General features: G+C 39.5%; 1 protein-coding gene and 1 non-coding gene across 3 annotated transcripts in view; both read left to right on the plus strand.

Moving 5' to 3' along the window:
* LAMA4 (laminin subunit alpha 4) overlaps window positions 1-23,717 on the plus strand; it is a 153,741-nt gene that overhangs the window by 43,792 nt on the left and 86,232 nt on the right. For both annotated transcript variants that reach the window (XM_017509236.2, XM_017509235.2), the window contains exons 4-6: window positions 7,630-7,754; window positions 13,077-13,157; window positions 23,076-23,290. In XM_017509236.2, the coding sequence (XP_017364725.1) occupies window positions 7,630-7,754; window positions 13,077-13,157; window positions 23,076-23,290 (421 nt within the window). The remainder of the gene's footprint in view (window positions 1-7,629; window positions 7,755-13,076; window positions 13,158-23,075; window positions 23,291-23,717) is intronic.
* Window positions 18,522-18,628, plus strand: LOC119468337. Its single transcript, XR_005197000.1, has one exon. It is a non-coding gene; the product is annotated as a U6 spliceosomal RNA (small nuclear RNA).

Here is a 23,717-nt window from a genome sequence, read left to right on the forward strand (position 1 = left end):
ATGTTTAATGACTGGCTTAATAGAAGAAGATGGATTCTGCCATCTGCTTCTGCATCAATCTGTGTGATATCTTGTGTTGTGTAGCCTCTACACCATTTCAGCTTGTACATATGAGAAAATGAGACTGCAAAATATAAGAAAACTCTTAGTATTCTTTAGAAACAGTTTTGGCCTCCCTGGGCGTACTTTGAGATCCATAGGTCTTGTCCTGCATGAAGCATGCTGACAAACACAGGAAGGCTAACCTGATTATTTTGAGCCTTCTTCCTACATTATTCTGGTGCTGTGACCAAGTAGATGAGAGACATCATTTTTCATGTTGAGGAGACACAGTTGGTGTCCGAATGACATTTTCAACACTTATCTGCAACTAATTATCTAGCTATAGCTTTCTTAACCACTGGCTAAAAGTTCAGAATATTAATTTCATTTTTAAGTGGAGTCAGTTTTATTAAAAATTAAACTTTTCCCCCTGTATTAATCCATTCTAACACTGCTATGAAGTCATACCTAACTGCTGTGCCTATGGAGTAGCCATTCTTTATTCCTATAGTTTGCTAATAAACTTGCTTTCACTCCACTCTTTGGATAAAAAAAAATAGCCATTCTTTATTCCTACAGTTTGCTAATAAACTTGCTTTCACTCTACTCTTTGGATAAAAAAATAAAGTCTTAGACTGGGTAATTTATGAAGAAAAGAGATTTAATTTTCTCACTCTTCTGTGGGCTGTACAAGCTTCTGCTTCTGAGGAGACCTCAGGAAACTTACAGTCCTGATGGAAGACAAAAGGGAAGCAGGAACATCTTCACATGGCCTGCAGGGGAAAGACAGAGAGAGGGAGAGAGAGAAAGAGAAGGAGAAAGAGAGAGAGAGAGGAGAGTGCAAAGGGGCAGGTGCTACACATTTTCAAACAACCAGATCTCATGAGAACTCTATCACAAGACAGCACTAGGGGAACGGTGCTAAACCACTAGAAACACCCCCATGATCCAACCACCTCCCACCAGGCCCCACTTCCGACACTGGGGATTACAATTCAACATGAGATTTGGGTGGGGACCCAGAGCCAAACCATATCACCTCCCAACAACATATTTTTTTATTGTTGTTATTTTTATTTTCTGCTTTTTTGTTTGTTTTTATTTATTATACTTAAAGGTCCGAGGTACATGTGCAGAACATGCAGGTTTGTTACATAGTTATACACGTGCCATGGTGGTTTGCTGCATCCATCACCCCATCATCTACTTTAGGTATTTCTCCTAATGCTGTCCCTCTACAATCTCCCAACTCCCTGCTATCCCTCCCCAACCCACAATGTCTGACAGGCTCCGGTGTGTGATGTTCGCCTCCCTGTGTCCATGTGTTCTCATTGTTCAACACTCACTTATGAGTGAGAACATGTGGTGTCTCTGTTCTTGTTTTCTGTTCTTGTGTCAGTTTGCTGAGAATGATGGTTTCCAGCTTTATCCATGTCCCTGCAAAGGACATGAGCTCATCCTTTTTTATGGTTGCATAGTATTCCATGGTATATGTACCACATTTTCTTTATCCAGTCTATCATTGATGGGCATTTGGGTTGGTTCCAAGTCTTTGCTATCATGAACAGTGCTGCAGTAAACATACATGTGCATGTGTCTTTATAATGGAATGATTTATAATCCTTTGAGTATATACCCTGTAATGGGATTGCTGGGTCAAATGGTATTTCTATTTTTAGATGCTTGAGGAATCGTCACACTGTCTTCCACAATGGTTGAACTAACTGACACTCCCATCAACAGTGTAAAAGCATTCTTATTTCTCCACATCCTCTCTAGCATCTGTTGTCTCCTGATTTTTTAATGATCACCATTCTAACTAACATGAGATGGTATCTCAATGTGGTTTTGATTTGCATTTATCTAATGACCAGTGATGAGCATTTTTTCATGTTTGTTGGCTGCATAAATATCTTCTCTTCAGAAGTTCTTTTGAGAAGGGTATCCTTCACCCTTTTCTTGATAGGTTGTTTTTATCTTATAAATTTAAGTTCTTTGTAGATTCTGGATATTAGACCTTTGTCAGATGGGTAGGTTTCAACAAATTTTTCCCATTCTGTTTGTTGCCAGTTCACTCTAATGATAGTCTCTTTTGCTATGCAGAAGCTCTTAAGTTTAATTAGATTCCATTTTTCTATTTTGATTTTCGTTGCCATTGCTTTTGGTATTTTACTCATGAAATCTTTGCCTATGCCTATGTCCTGAATGGTATTGCCTAGGTTTTATTCTAGGGTTTTTATTGTGTTAAGACTTAGGTTTAAATCTTTAATCCATCTGGAGTTAATTTTTTTATAAAGCGTAAGGAAGGGATTCAGTTTCAGCTTTCCGCATATGGCTAGCCAGTGTTCCTAACACCATTTATTAAATAGGGAATCCATTCCCCATTGCTTCTTTTTGTCAGGTTTGTCGAAGATCAGATGGTTGTAGATATGTGGCAGTATTTCTGAGGCCTCTGTTCTGTTCCATTGATCTATATTTCTGTTTTACTATCAGTATCATGCTGTTTTGATTTCTGTAGCCTTGTAGTATAGTTTGAAGTCAGGTAGCATGATGCCACCAGCTTTGTTTTTTTGTTTGTTTTGTTTGTTTTTATTTCTTTTTTGCTGAGGATTGTCTTGGCTATGTGAGCTCTTTTTTGGTTTCATATGAAGTTTAAGGTGGTTTTTTCCAGTTCTTTCAGAAAGGTCAGTGGTAGCTTGATGCGGATAGCATTGAATCTATAAATTACCTTGGGCAGTATGGCCATTTTCATGATATTGATTCTTTCTAACCATGAGCATGGAATATTTTCCTGTCTGTTTATGTCCTCTCTTATTTCCTTGAGCAGTGGTTTGTAGTTCTCCTTGAAGAGGTCTTTACATCCTTTGTTAGTTGTATTCCTAGATATTTTATTCTCTTTGTAGCAATTGTGAATAGGAGTTTACTCATGATTTGGCTCTCTGTTAGTCTCTTATTGGTGTATAGGAATGCTTGTGATTTTTGCACATTGATTTTGTATCCTGAGATTTTGCTGAAGTTGCTTATCAGCCTAAAGAGATTTTGAGCTGAGACAATGGGGTCTTCTAATTATACAATCATGTCGTCTGTAAATAGAGACAATTTGACATCCTCTTTCCCTAATTGAATACCCTTTATTTCTTTATCTTGCCTGATTGCCCTGGCCAGAACTTCCAATACTATGTTGAATAGGAATGGTGAGAGAGGGCATCCTCATCTTCTGCCAGTTTTCAGAGGGAATGCTTCCAGTTTTTGCTTATTCAGTATGATATTGGCTGTGTGTTTGTCACAAATAGCTCTTATTATTTTGAGATATGGTCCATCGATACCTAGTTTATTGAGAGTTTTTAGCATAAAGGGCTATTGAATTTTGTCAAAGGCCTTCTCTGCATCTATTGAGATAATCATGTGGTTTTTGTCTTTGGTTCTGTTTATGTGATAAATTACATTTATAGACTTGCATATGTTGAACCAACCTTGCATCCCAGGGATGAAGCTGATTTGATCATGATGGATAAACTTTTTAATGCGCTGTTGGATTCGGTTTGTCAGTATTTTATTGAGAATTTTTGCATCAATGTTCATCGTGGATATTGGCCTGAAATTGTCCTTTATACCTGTGTCTCTGCCAGGTTTTGGTATCAGAATAATGTTGGTTTCATAAAATGAATTAGGGAGGATTACCTCTTTTTGTATTGTTTGGAATAGTTTCAGAAGGAATGGTACCAGCTCCTCTTTGTATGTTTGGTAGAATTGGCTGTGAACCTGTCTGATCCTGAACTTTTTTTGGTTGGTAAGCTATTAATTGCTGCCTCAATTTTAGACCTTGCTATTGGTCTATTCAGGGATTCAATTTATTCCTTGTTTAGTCTTGGGAGGATGTATGTGTCCAGGAATTTATCCATTTCTTCTAGATTTACTGGTTTATTTGCATAGAGGTGTTTGTAGTAATCTCTGATGATAATTTGTATTTCTGTGGGATTGGTGGTGATATCCCCTTTATCATTTTTTGTTGCATCTATTTGATTCTTCTATCTCTTTTTCCTTATTAGTCTGGCTAGTGGTCTATTTTGTTGATCTTTTCAAAAAACAAGCTCCTGGATTTATTGATATTTTGAAGGTTTTTTTTGTGTGTGCTTTATTGCCTTCAGTTCTGCTCTGATCTTAGTTATTTCTTGTCTTCTGCTGGCTTTTGAATTTGTTTGATCTTGCTCCCCTAGTTCTTTTAATGGTGATATTAGTGTGTCAATTTTAGATTTTTCCTCATTTCTTTTGTGGGCATTTAGTGCTATAAATTTCCTTCTAGACACTGCTTTAAATGTGTCCCAGAGATTCTTGTACATTGTGTCTTCATTCTCATTGGTTTCGAAGAACATCTTTATTTCTGCCTTCATTTCATTATTTATCCAGCAGTCATTCAGGAGCAGGTTGTTCAGTTTTCATGCAGTTGTGTGGTTTTGAGTGAGTTTCTTAATTCTGAGTTCTAATTTGATTGTACCATGGTCTGAGAGACTGTTTGTTATGATGTCTATTCTTTTGCATGTGCTGAGTAGTGTTTTACTTCCAATTATGTAGTCTATTTTATAATAAGTGTGATGTGGTGCTGAGAAGAATGTATATTCTGTGGATTTGGGGTGGAGAGTTCTGTAGATGTCTATTAGGTCTGCTTGGTCCAGATCTGAGTTCAAGTCCTGGATATCCTTCTTAATTTTCTGTCTCTTTGATCTGCCTAATATCAACAGTGAGATATTAAAGTCTCCCACAATTATTATGTGGGAGTCTAAATCTCTTTGTAGGTCATTAAGAACTTGCTTTATGTTTCTGGATGCTCCTGTATTGGGTGCATATATATTTAGGATTGTTAGCCCTTTTTGTTGCATTGATCCCTTTACCATTATGTAATGTCCTTCGTTTCTTTTGTTCTTTGTTGGTTTAAAGTCTGTTTCATCAGAGACTAGGAGTGCAACCCCTGTTTTCTGCTGATTAAATTACAGAGCACGAAAGTAAAACAAAAGACATTTTGCAGCCTTCAAAGTAAAAAATTATCAGAGCTGGAAGAAACTTGAAAGGTCCTCTAGTCTACGTCATCGCTTTGCAGATAAAGGACTAGAAACCCAGAAAGGTTAAATGATTTGTTCAAAGTCGATCAGCTAGAAAGTAGAAGCTTTAGGGACTTTGTCTCCCTTCCTCCAGCACTGTGTCTGCCAGTCTCCCAGAATGTGCATCAAAACCTTTTACGGAATTTTGTAATAAATCTTTTGAAAGAAGGCAGATGAGGAAAGTTAATATTTGCATTCTGAGCATTTAGAGGTCAGGAGAAATTTGGTGGCTTTGCTCTTGAGGATCATTGCTTCCCATGGCTGCCATGGCAGAATTAAAGCCCTGACAAGGAATCTAAAACACCTATCAAGCCATAAGGGGACAGAATTGGAAATTAGCACACTTTTGTAGCATGATAGTCACTTTGGGAACAAAGAATGGCCTAACATCTTACAATGGGCCTATTTTCTTCATCACAGAGGGGCTTCATCTGTCCAACAAGAACTTAGACAAATTTAACCCAAGCCTACAAGCAGCCCTGCCAGATTGCTTATGGCTTAGGTTCATGTTAGTTGGGTAAGGCTCATGGTTTTTCCTGGGATGAGAGATTGCCACAATTTTATATTAGCTTTGGGGGCATGTTAATTTCCTCTGTTTGCTCCACACACAAATTCATTAATTCACCCCTTTCCCTTTTCCTTCATTTTTCCCCAATAAATATTTCCTGAAGGCTGACTTAGCACAAGACACAGTATTAAGAACTGTGAGAGAAATATGTTCACATCCTGTTGCCTGCATATCATACTTTATTTTTCAGAGTTTCTCATTGATCTGTCAGGCAATCTGAACTGGCCCCTAAATTCTATTCTGCAGACATAATTCTAATCTGGCACCAAAGATTGCTTATATCCAGTGGCTGATCAAATGCCTGAAGAACATTCAACTGGGATAGCTAGTTACCCTTATTAGGATTCTTCCCCTTTGACTTATATATTGATATTATATTTCACTTGAAGCTCAAAGTGTTATTAATACTGTTGCCTTCTAATGTATTCATTTTACAACTGTTTGTTAAGCCTTTTCTTCAACAATACTGGAGAAGCAGTGTAATATAGAAACTAACAAGTTCATTTCTGGAGCCAGATTTCCTGAATTTGAATCTCACTTTTGCCACCTACTATCTGTGTGACCGAGGGTAATTTACTTAATCTCTCTGTGCCTTCATCTCTTCAGATGTAAAATGGTAGGGGGAGGGGGAGGATAGGAACCTACTTCAGGACTGTTGTGAGAATTAAGTCAGTTAATCCATGTGAAATATTTAGAGCAGGGCCTTGCTATTCTTTTATTCTGAACCTTAAATAAAGCATAAAGGCTAAAATGAGGAACTCAGAGTTCAGCCTACTGCTGCTCCATCTTGCTTTCCCCAAGGCTCTTCCGCTGTTTTAAAAAAAAAAAAAGTTGTTCTGTTGAAGCTCTGGTGCATTGGTGTGACTGAGGCAATTGCTCAAATATGAATGTGTTCTTAAATGGCATTCTAATTCTAACAGTATAATTTTTCACTGCAGCCCCAATTCAACCTTTATACACTCTGATGAATGTAAAGATGAAAATACAGAGCTAATGACTTTGCCTTGTACCATCTAGTACAATCCCATAGAAGAAAGCTGTTTGCGTGTTAGCTCACTGCTCCTTATAGAAATTAATCCATCAGTTTGACAGTTACTGAGTGCCTACTCCATTCAAGTTAATGGCAATACAGTGCTGAAAGATACAGAGTTGGGGAGGGGTAATGAGGTTGAGAACACATAATAGCACTACAATATGAGTAGTGGAAAAGAAGGAATGATTCTGAAAGGGAGACTTAGGATGTACTTTCAAGAGATTTGCAGCCTAGTGTGATATTGAATGAGAATGATGTTCCAGGCATTTTGTCCTTTTCCTCCTCTAATCCTTACTAAAAGTGGAAAAATCGTGCAAATAAACCTGCTTACTATTTCTTGTATGTCACTATCCAAGATACCAACCCATGAGCAGAATGCCCTTTATCAACCTTCTACTCCATTTATACTACAATCTGACCCATTTTATCCTCCAAGACCATAAATCTTTATTGTTCTCTTGTCATAGGTAAGTACCAGAGGGATGGTTTTTGTTTGTTTGCTTGATTGGTTGGTTGGTTTCTCATTTCATATTCATTCCAAGTCAGTAAGCCAATGCTTCTGGAACATCCAGGGTTTGATCATTCTGATTAACATTCTGAATTGAAATGAGTAACTAATGAATAATCTCCTCTGCTCACAAACTCTGAAGTCCCCAGTCTGCTAGTACACACACAAAAGCCCAGGAAGAATTCACTCACCACTTACCCATACTTTCTGGCATTGACTGGGGCCAGTAAGACTCCTTGTGCTAACCAGTACTGCCGCACACTGTCTGTGCTGTCCGACTTGACATCCCTTTTGCTTGAAAAAGTATTGCGTGATTCTTAGACTTGCTGTCTCTAAAATTTCTTTTGCATCCTTGTCAATCTTCCTGTCTTTTGTCTCATAGCACTGCCAGCGGAACACAACAGGAGAACACTGTGAAAAGTGTCTGGATGGTTATATTGGAGATTCCATCAGGGGACCACCCCGATTCTGCCAGCCGTGCCCCTGTCCCCTGCCCCACTTGGCCAGGTAAGTCCTAAAGGAGGATGGTCCCTTCTAATGATCAGTCTATGGGGGTTTTTTTTTTTGGTTTGTTTTGTTTTATCCAGACTTCTGAGGTTTCTCCACAGGCAAAATCTTATGTTGAGATGAGACTGGAAAAGATATATTAAATGTTTCTAGTCTAAATACATCATCTGGAAAGCTTAAGCACTTACAGTATAAATGACAACTCTGTTCCCAGAATATGAGGATGCATCATAAGGTCTATGAAGTCTCCTAAATTTTATAAGCAAGGAATCTTATAAAGTCTCATCTTTTCTTTATAAGTCTCATCTTTTCTTAACTATTCCTTGACCTAGAGAGATCACAACCGGGAATGCCAACAGACTCATTATAATATCATAGTTTCAGCAGTATTGCTTCTTCTGACTTTCACAAAGGAAACATTTGCCTACATACGGCTTTTCAGTCAGAATTAGAACACAGATCAACAGAGTGCATGCTCTAGGCCGATCAGCTTGCAGAAGATTTACAGGAACACTTCTAGCTATGTTTTGACCTGAGGGAGAAGTTAAAAAGAAGATACATACATTTTATTTGAAATAATGGAACATGTATAAATCCAGTAATTAAGTCGTCACTGGCCATTTTATTCTTTATAAAATGACAGAATACGGAATTTAAAAGGTATAGTGACACATGACTTTTCAAACTGCCAATTCTCCAATTCTCTGACATCAACTGGGTGTCCTGCAATCAATTCGATTCCAACACTAAGTTTCCACAGTCAGCACAGATCCCATAAGTTAAGAGAAGAGACAGTTCCACAAGACTGCCCCCACTGAAAATGCCAGCCAAACATGGGGTCTCCAGGCTATTCATACTTCTTCCCAGAAGACTACAAATTTGGGAAGGATCCCTCAAACTCTCCTCGGGATTGACAATTCATTAATATGACTCTCAGAGTTTAGAAAAGTGCTACGCGTATGACTGTCGGTTTGTTATAAAGGTTACAACTCCAAAAGAGCTAAATGGAAGCAATACATACAGCAGGATCTGGAGATGGGGGAGTGAAGGAGAGCATGGAGGACTCCATGCTGTCTTCTGGAGCACCACGCTCTAAGCACCTCCATGTGTCACCAACCAGAATCCCCAAGCCTAGCTGCTCAGGAGTTTTTATCAAAATTTCATGCCATAGGTATGATTGGTCAAATCATTGGCCATTGGTAACTGAACTCAATCTCCAGTCTCTCTCCTCTCTGCAGGTTGGGGGTGGGGATGGTGAAATTTCCAATGTCTAATTATATGTTTGGTTCCTCGGTGGTTCCTCTGGTCACTGGTTCCCATTCTGAAGCTATCTAGAGGTCCACAGTGAGTCACTTCATTAGCATAAATTCAGATATGGTTGAAAGGTGCTTGTTATAAATAACAAAAGACAGTCTTTTCACTCAGGAAATCCAGGACTTCTGTGCCAGGAACCAAAGATAAATACTTAAATAAATAAAAAAGCTAAATACTTTTATTATGCCACAACTGGAAAGAGTAGCTGATCTAGGTTCATATTCCTGTTTTGACACATAATACCTGTGTGATCTCCAACAAGTTACTTTCTTCCTAGATCTCACTTTCCATGGGACTTGGAGTCAAGAAGCCTGGATTCAGATGTTGGCTCCACCCCTTGATTCATTTACCAGCCCCATATCTCATATTTTCTCTTAGTACAGTAAATCAAACTAGGAAATAAGGATCTGCATCACAGAGGAGTGGACTAGGATAATTTGTGTGGAGCATTTGGGTTGGCGCCCTGAGCATGGACAGGTATAGGTAGATTTTGCCTTTACTGAACACATAACACTGTATTTTTTCTAATACTTAGATTTTTCTTACTCTATGCCTGGCACTGTTCTAAGTGTTTGTATGTAATATTTATGTAATTGATAGCTGTTTTAAATAAAATTAAATGATCCACACTCATACTCACACACTTACTGATAAACAGAAAAGAAAAAGAGAGATAGCAATCAGATTCCCCTGAACTTTTTTCCTTAATTGAACAGCAGTAGCAACTAACATTTCACCTAATAGCTTGTAATATGTTGGAATCCTATGGACGACAAGTCTAACAGAGCAGTCAGATGTTTTTCAGACTCATCCTTCTTTAGAAACTGTTAAACTGCCTCAGATCTTGCACTGTAATTTTTCATGTCTGATAGTATTAATAACGTGTGTAAAATGGATGGTACTCACAGCGAGGGTAGAAAATGCAAACATTAATTGTTCTGTTATTTTCACTCAAGTATGTCCTGATTTATGAGCTCCCTTCGCTCTTTCTTGGTACATATACTCTTTCATTATTCATTAATATTCTGCTCTCAAGCATTAGTCTTTATCACATCTGGTGAGATATTTAACACAGTTTTCTTGCCATGGTATATTTTGTTAAGTATATCACCTCCAACTTCCTCATACTGGTTTTACTCATTCTCTCATAAAGACGTTGTGTAGCCTCATCTGCTCAGAAAAGGTTTATAAGCATTGAGCTGCAGTTGTTTTAGATGGTGGTGGATAAATTAGGCAGGCAATCTCAGATAGTTCTTTAACATTATATTGTACCACTTTTGCACTTTTCACCATATTTGCCTGACAAGACTTTCTTATCTAAATTACCTGGTCTTGGGATATGAGACCTTTAGACATCATTCCCGATGGACTGAGAAACCTTGTCTACATGCAATCATATATGCATTGAGCACTTATTATACACTGACATGAAAACTGGTATTCAGTACTTACTATGTGCCAGTCATGCACTAGTCACTGGTGACTAGTGAGCAGTGAATAAAACATTCAAAAAGTCTTACCTCTATTAAGATAGGTCAAAATACAGCAGTGTTGTGAAACTTCTAGAGCAAATGACCCTTTACCTATTGAGTCACATTATCCAGTATGTTAGTTGAGCAAGAAGCATTTCTGAAGGCTGTTAACTCTTCAAGAAATGAAGTCAAGAGTTGCCAGCTGTGGAATGAGTCTCCTTTCTTGAAAGACAAAACAGTTTCCAAAGGCATCAAGGCACCATGTCTGCCCATGATTTTTCTCTGTGTAAGTGGATCCAGGGTTAAAGGAGCACTCAAAGGTCTTAGAGAATGTGCTCTGAAACTAGGTATATATTCACAGATATGATAGCTCTAGTCTCTCATAGTACAGATTTGAGGTTGAAAAGCCTACTGAAAATGAAAATGAAATCAAAAGTGTGTCACCTGTAAGTAAATATTATGTAGGAGTAGGGAAGACTTGTTAAGGGTTTGAGAGACCAAGGGGTTTTACAGATTTTTTTTTCTGTAGTGACAACAGCTCTACTTCTTGAATCCCTTGCTGGGGAAACTGGTTGCAAAAAAGGAGAGGAGGGGTTAGTCTATGGTCCTGGAACAGAACAAATTTTCTTGGGTCCTAAAAAAGTTCTAATCTTTTGATCTGGCCTTATTATTAGCTTAGTTAACTAATCTCAAATACTAATGAAATATCTTACCAGAAATCAAATTCTCCATTGCCTCTTTCAGCTTTTTAAGAAATTCATATTGCTACTTTCTGTAGAAATGAAAGTTCCAGGACTTTTCAGAAAGGCTCCTAGTTTAGATTCTAAATTACACTTTGAAACATTCATGAAGCTGAACCCACAGATGCAGGATTTGGATTTCCAGTTATAAGAAAGCAAGAAAATAATGCTTGAGGGGGTTAAGCAAACAAACAAAAGGCCGAGTCTATTTTTCTCTAAGTTCCCTAAGGGTTTTCTAAGAGCAAAAGCCACTTGAAATGGGCACCACAGTGTTTAGAGTGGGCTGAGAGAGATGCAGTGTTTTCACTTCCCTAGGCAAAACCAGAGTTTACCTTAAGAAAAACATAAACAGTTAATCCTGATGAGAAACAAAAATGAACCCTCGAGGGCTGGCACTACCTTGGTGTCTGCCTTCGCCACAGAGACCAGTGGTCATGCTGTTGTTCCCAGGACCATTTGCATAATATCCATGTATTTATTTGGGGGTTGGCCAGACATCCTCCATCTCTACCACTAGCTATGGAAATCGCTCCAAGTAAGGAAAATGTCATCTGTTTGAAACAGCAGGATGTCAGCTACAGGCAGATGACTCCAGATGCCCCCAGCAGATGTTGCATCCTTCAAGCGTGGGCGGGCTGCTGGGTGGAACACCTTCAAAGAAAGATGGACACGGGGGCTCATGCTCTGGATTCTTGGTTCTTTAAGTAGGCTAAGAAATCAGAACAAGCAAAATAAAGGACAAAAGGGCAAAGAAATGTAACTGTTGGAATGTTTTCATCAAAATGTTAGAGAAAATAAATTGTGGGTGTTGCCTTTCACTGAGAAGCACATATTGTTTTCTGACTGATTTTATAAGTGTCTTCAAACAAATAAACACACCCTTTTGCTTTCTTCCAAAGACGATTAGTGTAAAATTGCTGATGTATAATGAAACAAGATAGCAGCAGGTCACACTTTACTGGTTGTTCAGTACCAAAGCCAAAGCTAATTTAAAAGAAAGGGTTAAAATTTTACACACACACACACACACACACACACACCCCTATGCCCTGCACAATTCATGTGTCTGTGTAGAATTTACCAAACATGTGGAGAGCATGACCCCATTTCCTTTGCCTTCATAATGAGGAGACTTATTTATTCCATTACACCAATATTTTTATTACTTTTTTGTCCTGTGTCCTAATTTTTATTATCTTTTTTTAAAAGGAAGAAAAAGAAAGAAGTTTCTAAGGGGGTAAAACCCTTTTGTGATGGGTCCTGTGTCTTGCTGCAGTACTTGACTGGGACTTTGATCAGCTCAGCCAGTCTCAGCACCCTTATTTCCAATATTTAAAGTACACATGAAAGAAATTAAAATTCTGTGGAGATTCTATAGTTTAGAACTGATTCCTTACTTCAAAACTAGACAAGTTCTGGTGCAGAAAAAAAGGGGAAACTTTCAAATGAATACACAGACAGTGATGGAAATAAAAGGGGATTCTTCTATAAATCCAAAATTGCAGGTAGAATTCAATTATTTTATTTCTGGCTTTGGAATACAAGTTTTGAACTTGTGCTTGAAATATATATGTAAGACCTGGGAAATGGTCCCACCAACGAGTGGCATCATCTTTTGGGGGCTTCTGGCCTAAACTTTCCTGCAAGGTAAATGTGTACAATAAATTTAAATAATGAAAATGATTGCACCCATTAGAACTTTAATGGGACCAACATAGAGGTGATCTAATAAAAAGTTAAGCCAGTCTCTTCAGTGATGTATGAAACTGATGCCTAATATTTGCTTCCAATTTTAGTTTTGCAGAATCCTGCTATAGGAAAAATGGAGCTGTTCGGTGCATTTGTAAAGAAAATTATGCTGGGCCTAACTGTGAGAGGTAAGCCAATAAAATGCTCTATTTTCTGTGTAGGTCAAAGGAAGCTTTCTGTTTCTATAACTCAACAGCTCTGCCATATTCCCATTCTGTCGATATTAAAGAGGTGCTTAAGAGGGTGAAGGGACCACATTTCAAAACCCCTTAGGGAAGCTTTTCCCAAATCCCATGCCCCAGATACAGCAAATAGCAGTATGCTTCCCAGGGCTCCAGGCCAGGGCCACATCTCAGGATAAGCACACAGGGGAAAAGGAAATTGGGGATGTGTATTTTGAAAAGATTCTCTAGGTGGTTTTGGTAACACTCTTTTCTCTCTCCATCATAGAGAAAGAGTACTAAAATTAATGTTTCCCAAAAAAGAGTGAGGTTTCCTCAATAAACAAAAAGTGAATCACTTTTTGTCAATAGAGCAATAAATTGTGGGGGGGAACCCACAAAGCTATTATTTAGCCAATTCTTTATACCATCTCCTAAAAAGTAAACCAACTCCACAGGAGTTTGGGTTTTCTAGATCCCTGGCTGGTATTTACACATGACACTCTTTTGTTTTTTTCTTTTTCTTATACTTTAAGTTCAGGATACATGTGCAGAACATGTAGGTTTGTTACATAGGTATACACGTGCCATGGTGGTTTGCTGCACCCATTGACCTGTCATCTACATTAGGTATTTCTCCTAATGCTTTCCCTCCCCTTGCCTCCTATCCCCTGACAGGCCCTGGTGTGTGATGTTCCCCTCCCTGTGTCCATGTGCTCTCATTGTTCAACACTCATTTATGAATGAGAATATGCGGTGCTTGGTTTTCTGTTCCTGTGTTAGTTTGCTGAGAATGATGGTTTCCAAGTTCATCCATGTCCCTGCAAAGGACAGGAACTCATCCTTTTTTATGGCTGCATCAAATTCCATGATGTATATGTGCCACATTTTCTTTATCCAGTCTGTCATTGATAGGCATTTGGATTGGTTCCAAGTCTTTGCTATTGTAAGTAGTGCCACAACAAACATACACGTGCATGTGTCTTTGTAATTGAATGATTTATAATCCTTTGGGTATATACCCAGTAATGGGATTGCTGGGTCAAATGGTATTTCTATTTCTAGATCCTTGAGGAATCCCCACACTGTCTTCCACAGTGGTTGAACTAATTGACACTCCGACCCACAGCGTAAAAGCATTCCTATTTCTCCACATCCTCTCCAGCATTTGTTGTTTCCTGACTTTTTGATGATCATTATTCTAACTGGCATGAGATATCTCATTGTGGTTTTGATATGCATTTCTCTAATAACCAGTGATGATGACCTTCTTTTCATATGTTTGTTGGCCACATAAATGTCTTCTTTTGAAAAGCACACGACACTCCTATCTAAACTGGGCTGGGATTTGCTCATATAAGAAAGGCTTTCTCCACAGAGCACAGGAGGCTTTCTGCTGAATAACTCCTGGTAAGATGTTTCCCATTCGCTCTACCTGCCAGCTGCTCACAGTGTCGTAAGATAAAATAGCTTTTGCTAAAAGAGTCTCTCAGACAGTTCTTCTTAATTTTTATTTTATTTTTTTTTATTTTATTTTATTTTATTTTTTGACATGGAGTCTCACTTTGTTGCCCAGGCTGGAGTGCAATGGCATGATCTCAGCTCACTGCAACCTCCACCTCCCAGGTACAAGCAATTCTCCTGCCTCAGCCTCCTGAGTAGTTGGTACTACAGGCACCTGCCACCATGCCCAGCTAATTTTTATATTTTTAGTAGAGATAGGATTTCACCATGTTGGCCAGGTTGGTCTCAAACTCCTGACCATGTGATCTGCCCACGTTGGCCTCCCAAAGTGTTGGGATTACAGGCGTGAGCCACTGCGCCTGGCCAAGTCTTCTTATTTTTAACAAAAATGCCATTAACGTTGGCCTCACCATTGTGTTTAGGCAGCTAAATGACGCACAGTGCCCTAGAGACAAAGAAGGAAGGCCCAAGCAGAACTAGTCATGCATCCAGTCACTCATCTGCAGACCCTCAACAGCACAGACAGGCTTACCAATGCAACCTGGGGCTAAAATGAATGTAAACTTTAAATTATAAGCAATCTCACTTCCAAAGAAAACACCCTCTATCCCTCACAAAGTGGGTCTGAAACATAACAAACAAACAAAAGCCACAGTGTCTGTGATCCAGAGAAAAATCTTTGCACTTGGAAGGCATTGTTATTATGATTATTAAATGTGCAAAACGTGGATAATTATTTCACTAAAGGGTTGTAAATTTTTTAAAATTTATTTATTTATTGCCATAAAAGAGAAAGTGAGCTTAGGACCCACATGAATTTCATCTATTAGGAGGGACTGACATATATGATCAGATTACATTGGGTTGATTAATATTTGCGACACACTTATATTTCCTTACTTGGGGACATAGGAATAGGAGGCGCCTGATTTACTCATTTCCTGGCTCACTGGAAGTCTGTAATGATTGTTAATCAGCCAGTATGGAACTTTTTCTCTTGGGTGTCTGAGGTTAAATTCAGTTTAGTTTGCTAATGACTAAGCAGTATTGCTAACTGGGTGTTCGATGGCCCCCATAGGAAAAGTAAATGGCCTTAGATAGAGCCCTGCTGACCAAATGCAAAGCTCCCAGGAGTGAAATCACCTGGGCCCTACGGGCACTTTCCTGTAAAATCACACAGAGGTGCAGAGAAGGGTTCTGTCATCTCAACCTTCTCAAAAGGACAGCATGCCCATCTCTGACAAGGAATTACAGGTGATAAATGCCTCAACCCATATAGGAGGCTCATGGACTCTGCCATGACCCAGTAAGGCTGAGTCAGATCTGCTGCTGGAGTGGTAGGCTCTACACAAGAGCACTAGTTTGGGAAGTGAAAGTAGAGTGTTGAAAAGAAGAGATTTGAGCATCGGCCTGGCTGAGTTTGAATCTCAGCTCCACCACTTTGTGACCCGCCTGGGCAAGTTCTTTGACCTCTCTCTCCAAATGCTAATTTCCACTTGTACAGTATGGAGAAAATAAAGTTACCCATCTCATTAAACTATGAGGAGATAATACTGTAAAGTTTTTTGTATGAGACCTGGCACTGAATAAACACTCAATAAGAATTAACCGGTGACTGTATGAGTCATGGTGGTCATTGTCCACCTTCTGCCATTGGCAAATGTGTGCCTGGGACACGTTGGCCCATTTTCCTGAGTCTCAGTTTTCTTAGCTAGAAATTATGGCTCTGAGCTAAATAATGCCATTGATTAATGATCACTTGTGTCCTTGTTGCTTTACATCCTTCATCTGTCATCTTCACAACCACCTTAGAGAAGGTTGTATTTTGTCATTTTGCAGATAAGGAAACTGAGCCAGAAGGGCTAGATCTTCCAAATGGTGGTGGCCTCTGCTGCTTTTGATTTGAGTTTGACCCTGGGAATAAGAGGAGGGTTTCTGCTTGAACAGCGAAGCTCTTAAGTTGCTTGTATTAACCTTCACCTAATCTGTGTTTTCAATATATTTGTGAACTTGAACCTCTCCAAAAGAGATTTTCTAAATATGCAGCTGATTTGCATGGATATCTATTTTAAACAAATGTAAAACTTCGTCCAAACCAAGAACACTCTAGGTCTTTTTGCACTTTAGAGATGATTGAGTCAAGTGGTGGTTTTCAATCTGTGTCCAAGTGCCTCCTGGAAAACTCTGGATTCCTGAGTCCTCCCCAACTCCCCTTCACCACCCACTGAAAAAGAATATCCAGGGGTGAGGCCCAGGACCTGTATTTTGATTTCCCTTTGGATTCTGATGCACCAGGACTCTAATTGCTTTGCGAACTGCTGCTCTACCTTGATCTTCAATACCACTCTCACACTAGGGAAATATTTTTCAAACCGTGACCTACGAACGTTGGTTGTCCTCAGAAAAGAAGGTTCGTGAGTTCTCAGTGAATATTTTCCTAATTTTATGTTTAATTTTAATAACAACTTTGAGGAAAACATTCATTGAAACATGTTCTGGGCTTTCTGCTGTGTCACATTATAATAAGGGAAGATCTCCCTCGGTGCTTGGAGAAAACAGAGGTGACAGTGTGTCAACGACACATTACAGACAATTGGAGGCCAAGTGGCTGACATCAAGATAAACTGTAAAACTAAAGATTCCAAAATGAAAATTGGTGAGAGAAAAGAGTCATCACATGGCACACGGCTGGATTTGCATGCTGGACTCAGGTAGTCTCTACCGTATCATTTTACAAATGGCCATTCAGTTACAAGGCAATGTCAACTATTGTATTGAATTAATGTGAATCTGAAATTGATTAGTTTATAGTTTTATTTATGTTGTATTTGAAAATTTATTTTGGTTTTTACATAAAAACCATGGATATAAGGAGCTTCCACCTAGCTTCATGTCTGAAATATTTAAAGATAATTTAAACTAACACTGGAGGGAGTAATTATATGAAAATGCCTTTCCTTTTAAAAGGATCCATGTTACATATGTACAAATTTGAGAAACATTGGTCTAAAACATAAAACATGTTTTACTTACTCTATCTCTTACACTATTGTGTAACAAACAGCTCAAGCACATTCATCTGCCTTGTCATAACAATTAGGTTCATGAGTCTTGGCTTCTCTGGGCCCTACATGTCTTTCCTCCCTAAAGACCTTCTCCCATCTCACACTTTAAACTTCCCATGTTGGACATGCTGCCCCCCAACTCTACCAGATCGTCTGGCAAGCTGTCCACATTGTATTGTATTTAGACAGTGATCATGTGATAAAAACAATAACATTTATTAAGTACTTACTGGGTGATGTATCAGGCACCGTAGTAAAAACTTTACAGACAATGATTTAAGCCTCAGAAGAGCCCCCAAAATCCTATGGGACACAATTTTCATTTTTATTTACAGAGAAAAAAGTGAGACGTAATTTAAGTCACTTGCTCAAACTAACACAATGGCTTCTTTATCTGCCTGTGAAACTGTGAGCTGCTTAACAGATGCAGCATCATATTCCTTCTCTGTCTGTTCTTCCCCCAACACAGTATCTGGCATGTTGAAGGACTCAATTATTTTTAAATAATTTTATTGAGTAAAAATAATTTTTCTCAATAAAAAATAACAACAGCACTTTTAATCTTCCTTTAAAAAAGGTACTATGTAGTGACAAGAGTCAATTGTTTTACCCCCAACCTCCCATCCTATTCCAGGAAAACGGAAAGGGTGACCCAGAGTTGACTGAGTCTGGCTGACTAAAGGTTGCAAAGGAAGTTGTCTTCTGATGCAAGTAATTATTAAATGCACAAGACTCGTAGGAAGAGTTTTGCAATTCTCATTCTCATCTCAGTAGGAACAACTAAGAACATTTTGAAGATGAGGTGCTCCCTTGGGCAGCATATATACTAAAATTGGAACAGCCCAAAGAAGATTAGCATGGCCTCTGTGCAAGGATGACGTGCGGAATCGTGAAGCAGCCCACATTTTTTATGCCACATGTTCTCTCACATATGAGGGAGCTAAAAAAAAAATTGAGCTCATAGAAGTAGAATAATTCTGATTATTAGAGCCTGGGAAAGGTGGTAGGGGTGATGGGGAGCAAGGATAGGGAAATGCTGGTTAACAGATACAAATGTTAATTACCTTGATTTGATCATTATACATTGTATACACGTATGGGATTATCACTCTGTATCCCATAAATATGTATCATTACATGTCAACTAAAACATAAAAGGGAAAAAAATCCTTGTTCAGGACTCACCAGCTTCGCCCACCCCCAAATATATGATATATAGTAATGTGTGTAGTGTGTGTGTGTGTGTGTGTGTGTGTGTAGAGATATATACTTAGCTTATTTAAAAAGTAAGATGAGGAACCTGAGACTCTTGAGCCATGGAGAGACTTAATCTAACATCACACAATGGGTTAGCAATAAATCCAAAAGTAAAACCCAGGACCCTCAACATTCAATACTATTTTCAGTCATAGGCTCTAAATGCCTCAGTATTCCACACTGCCTCCCATAGCAGCTTTATTAATAGTACACTTCCATGCATTAAATTTGGTAGTGGAGTGAGCAACATGCTAACACTGCATGATGATTGATCATGTGAATCTTATTGCTTAAGGGTCAGAAGGAAAGAACGGGGCAAATTAAAGCAAATCCAAAGTGACTTAAACCCCTAACAGGAAGGGCAGAACACAGTATCATCAGAGATGAAGATGATAATAATAATGATTTCGATAATGGCAAAGAAGAAAAAGGAAGAAGAACAAGAGAAAGCTAACGTTTATTGAAGTTTACTGTGGTGCGGGGATTTAGTCTCATGCTTTCTGAAGACATCAAGTTTTTTACACTTAAGCCCTGTTATTTGCAAAGAGTTCTTATGACTCCATACTCTCTGGCTTGCCCAACTCCTGGATTCTTGCCCTGTGACCCTGAATAGATTACATATGTTTTCCTAGCCTTATTTCTCAGTCTTTCATAAAGAAGTGGAGAGCATTTACATGACACCTACTTTGCAATAAATGTTTGTTTGTTTGTTTCATGTCATCTTATTTAATACCATTGACAGCTACAGAGTGACAACCTCCTAGAAAGGCTTCTGAGCCACCTAGCCCAGGAGTTTGAAGCACCCTTGATAAAGACTTTCAGTGGCAGCTGTATAGACCCAGGAGGAGGAGCAAAAGAGAAAGAGAAAAGGAGGAGAGCTTCAAACATTCCTAAAACAAAGTTTTGGGTCAAAATAATCTTTTTTTTTTAAACAACATTTCTTTTGGTTTTCCATTTTGCCCAAATAATATCATCACTAACAAAAATGACAAAGTTCATATGCCACAATCCTTTCATTTGAGCTATAAACTTATCAGTTCTATTTTCCCTGGGTGGATCAAGCCATTAATAGACTAGAAATGAGATTAGGGAAGAAAAAATAGGACCAGGCTACTGGGCACCTGGGCTCCAATGCTGACTCTAAACTCAAATACTGGTGCTTTTGTGTCTTTGTTGTTACTTTTTTTAGGGCAGGCTTGGGTACTTTTATAATCATTAATTTATTAATTAGTTCATTCTTTAATGCCAGACTGCTGGAGTGGAAAGAACATTAAGCCTGGAGTCCCACAGGGGTTTGAGCTATGCAGCAATGAACAAGTCATTTAGCTTCTCTGCCTTCTAGCTTTCCTATCTATAAAAGTAGGGGTTTCTCAGGGACTGTCATAAGTAAACTTTTGTATGCTCATTTTGTTAAATCCATAGGGTCTAGAGTTTGGACTACAACTTCAGAGTTTCCTCTGAGCCTACCACCAGATGTTCTTGAGACTCAGAGTAACTCAAAGTAGGTTTCCACTGTGATTGAGATTCCAACTTACAGCATAGAAAATTTGAGTTTTATCTTGTAAAAGACCAGGGGACTGCCTACAGAGAGCAAATGCAGTGGAATTAAATGGAAAGAAATTTACTGGCATGTGACCTGTCTGAGCTTGGGCAAGCCCCTTCACCCTAAGACCTCAAGATTCCCAGCTACACATTGAGCTGGTAGACCTGAGTCTCATTTCAGTTGGCTCAAGAGCCTAATATTCTCTGTGTGGTGAACTACAGCAAAGGCCAGAAATTCAATCCAGCCACATATTCCATAGAGGAATACTTTATGCTGGCTTGGGGACTTGCAGGCCTATAAATCTGAGGTGCAAATACATGAGAAAGTGTGAATAACAACACTCATTGAATATTTCCTCTTGGGATTTCTCTTTGTAGGTTACGTAGAACCTACATTAATCCCCATCTTTTTCATAGAGCTGATTTCTAGAGCTTGTATTATGTATAATTATGTTTAATTCATTTCCTGTTCTTTCAGAGCATGGGCTATGTGTTTTTCTTCTTCCTGTCTCCCTCTACGCCTTATATAAAATAGACATGAATTGTCCTTCTGTTGGATGAATCCACTCTTTCATTTACAGCAACAACAGTGCAGTCCAGGGTGGAGCAAAAGAAAGAACTCCAGGGTCAGAAGGTTTGGACCTTGCACTGTACTTTCTAGCTATGTGACCCTGGAAAACTGAAGTAGCCTCTCAGCCTCAGAATGCCAGGCCTGTGTGGCCTCCCTCCCAGGGTGTCTGTGGTAACTAAAAAAAAAAAATCACATAGATGAAGCTATGAGGTTCAATGCAGGTAAGGAGTTTAAAAACTGAAATATACTGTCACTACAACTACACCAAGAAACTGAGACATAGGAACAGAGGCTGAAGGAACATACACAAAATGTTGATAGTGACTTTTTTAGGGTCCTGGGATTACAGATGTGTTTTTTTTTTTTTTTTTTTTTTAATTTCTCTGTTTTTCAAAATGTTCTGCATCATGATTCCCTTACCTTAAAGGGAATCCCATAAAACAAAACTGTAGCGTCTAATTATTACTGACCAGGGCTTGTTGATTTCCTTGGAAAGCTCCCCCTTCCTTTCCACTCCCAAGGCCAACACCCCAGCTCAGGCCTTTTGCACCCCATCCCATCCCTCTGCTCCAGCCTGTAGTCCATCCTGCATGCTGAAGCCAGTACTAGCTTCCTTCACTACTACTTCTGTCATGTTCAAAACCTTTTGCTGACTCTCTCTTTCTCTCTCATGCATCAGAACTAGCTTCTCTACCTGACCTTCAATCCCATTATAGTGTGACCACATGTTCTTTCCAGCTACTCACAAAGTGTCTGCAGCTGCAGTTGGCCCATCTTCCACACCAGTTTCGAGCCCACAGCAAAAGAGAGTGCACAATCAGCCAACAAGCATGTAGTTTGACCTTAGTTTGAGTCAATTTTTAAAATTGCCATAAACATCCAAATTTCCACTTTTTTCTCCAAAAAAATAAAATACGGCAATGTAAGCCCTTCATTCTCTCAAGGCCGTAGGCTGGCAACAATCAACTGGAGCCTAGTAACAGCTGTTCCCTTAGATGGGGCCTACAGGTCTACCACTCACAGCAGGGCCTCTGCTGCCCTGCAGGGCACCTTTGGGAAAAGTAGGGAAAGGCAGTTCTTCCTCTGGGCAGAGGCAGCCTGACCTAGAGTGCACAATTTGGCAAGGCAAGCAAAGGCTGGATGGATTTCAGTCTCCATTCTCTAACTCAGCTGGGCTCTCATTAAAGTCCCAGCCAGCATGACCGTAGGCACTGGCTCTGCCCAGACAATAAACTCAGGCAGGCACCTGCCCTCTGTAGGTGCACATATCTAAAACATCCAGAAGAATGGCAGTCTGGGCTCCAACTCCATTGATTTGTGGCACTCTCAGCTCTGCCATCTGCTTTGACTCCAGGCTGGCTTTGCTCAGTCACAAGTTGCAGCCAGGAGCTGAGAGTACTACCTGCTGCCTCTTCATTCACCTGAAGATGGAGAGAATGCCACCCCATGACCCTCAAACAAGAGCCCAAGCTACACTCCTAGGTCAATCCCTTTCAGCCAGGGGAATACCAGGCACAGATTGTCTCAAGCTTAGTTACTTAAACAATTCACTGTGACTAGACAAACAGTAACTCAGACCAGTGTTTCTCAATAGAGGTGCTATTAACATTATGGCTAGGACATTTCCCAGCTGTACGCTACTATACATCTCATTGCAGTACCTTTAGCGTATCTGCTCCCACCCATCATAGATCATTTGTGTACATCAGTTCCCTGGCTGAATGTACTTGTTCAGTCTCATATCTGGAAGCTTGGCTGAACTGAATGGCCTACAGATAAAGTGAGCCAGATGATCTATAACATAATGGAGAGGGGTGGCTCCTTAAAAACAAAGCCTGGCCCTGTGAATAAGATGAGGAAGAGCAAATGGATTCTGGGAGGGCAATCAACAAATACCCACTACATCTTTCTTCTTTGTAGGAAAGAAGATTAAAAGGAAGAAAAACCATGATGCTAAATGTTTAAATGTGTGATATTCCTCTTCAGATGTGCTCCTGGTTACTATGGAAACCCCTTACTTATTGGAAGCACCTGTAGGAAATGTGACTGCAGTGGAAATTCAGATCCCAACCTGATCTTCGAAGATTGTGATGAAATCACTGGCCAGTGCAGGAATTGCTTACGCAACACCACTGGATTCAAGTGTGAACACTGCGCTCCTGGCTACTATGGGGACGCCAGGATAGCCAAGAACTGTGCAGGTGCAGTATCATAAATACCAAGTCAGCTGCCTGGCCAGCATGACCCTCTGCCAATACTGAATTAAAATGAAGAATTTAACCTGGGGAAGTATTGCAAGTGCCCCCTTGTCACTTTTCCAGGGCAATGCGCATTCTCAGGAATATGCATCCCAAACCCCCAGGGACAGAAATCTTTATCAAGGCTACTAATATAACTTTGCTCATGGGTGGAATAAACTAGGAGACACTAACACAAATGAACTTTTGTCTCAGCATCTTATATCCTTCCAGTTCTAATCAAAGAAATAAATCAGACTTCTATGGATCAACTGCCATTAACCAGGAGACTGAATGAAATCTTGCATGGTTCAGGCCAGGCGCAGTGGTTCACTCCTGTAATCCCAGCACTTTGCGAGGCTGAGATGGGTGGATCACTTGAGGTCAGGAG

The sequence above is a fragment of the Cebus imitator genome, unplaced genomic scaffold (genome assembly GCF_001604975.1).
Source record: "Cebus imitator isolate Cc_AM_T3 unplaced genomic scaffold, Cebus_imitator-1.0 Scaffold413, whole genome shotgun sequence".
In the NCBI taxonomy this organism is placed as follows: domain Eukaryota; kingdom Metazoa; phylum Chordata; class Mammalia; order Primates; family Cebidae; genus Cebus; species Cebus imitator.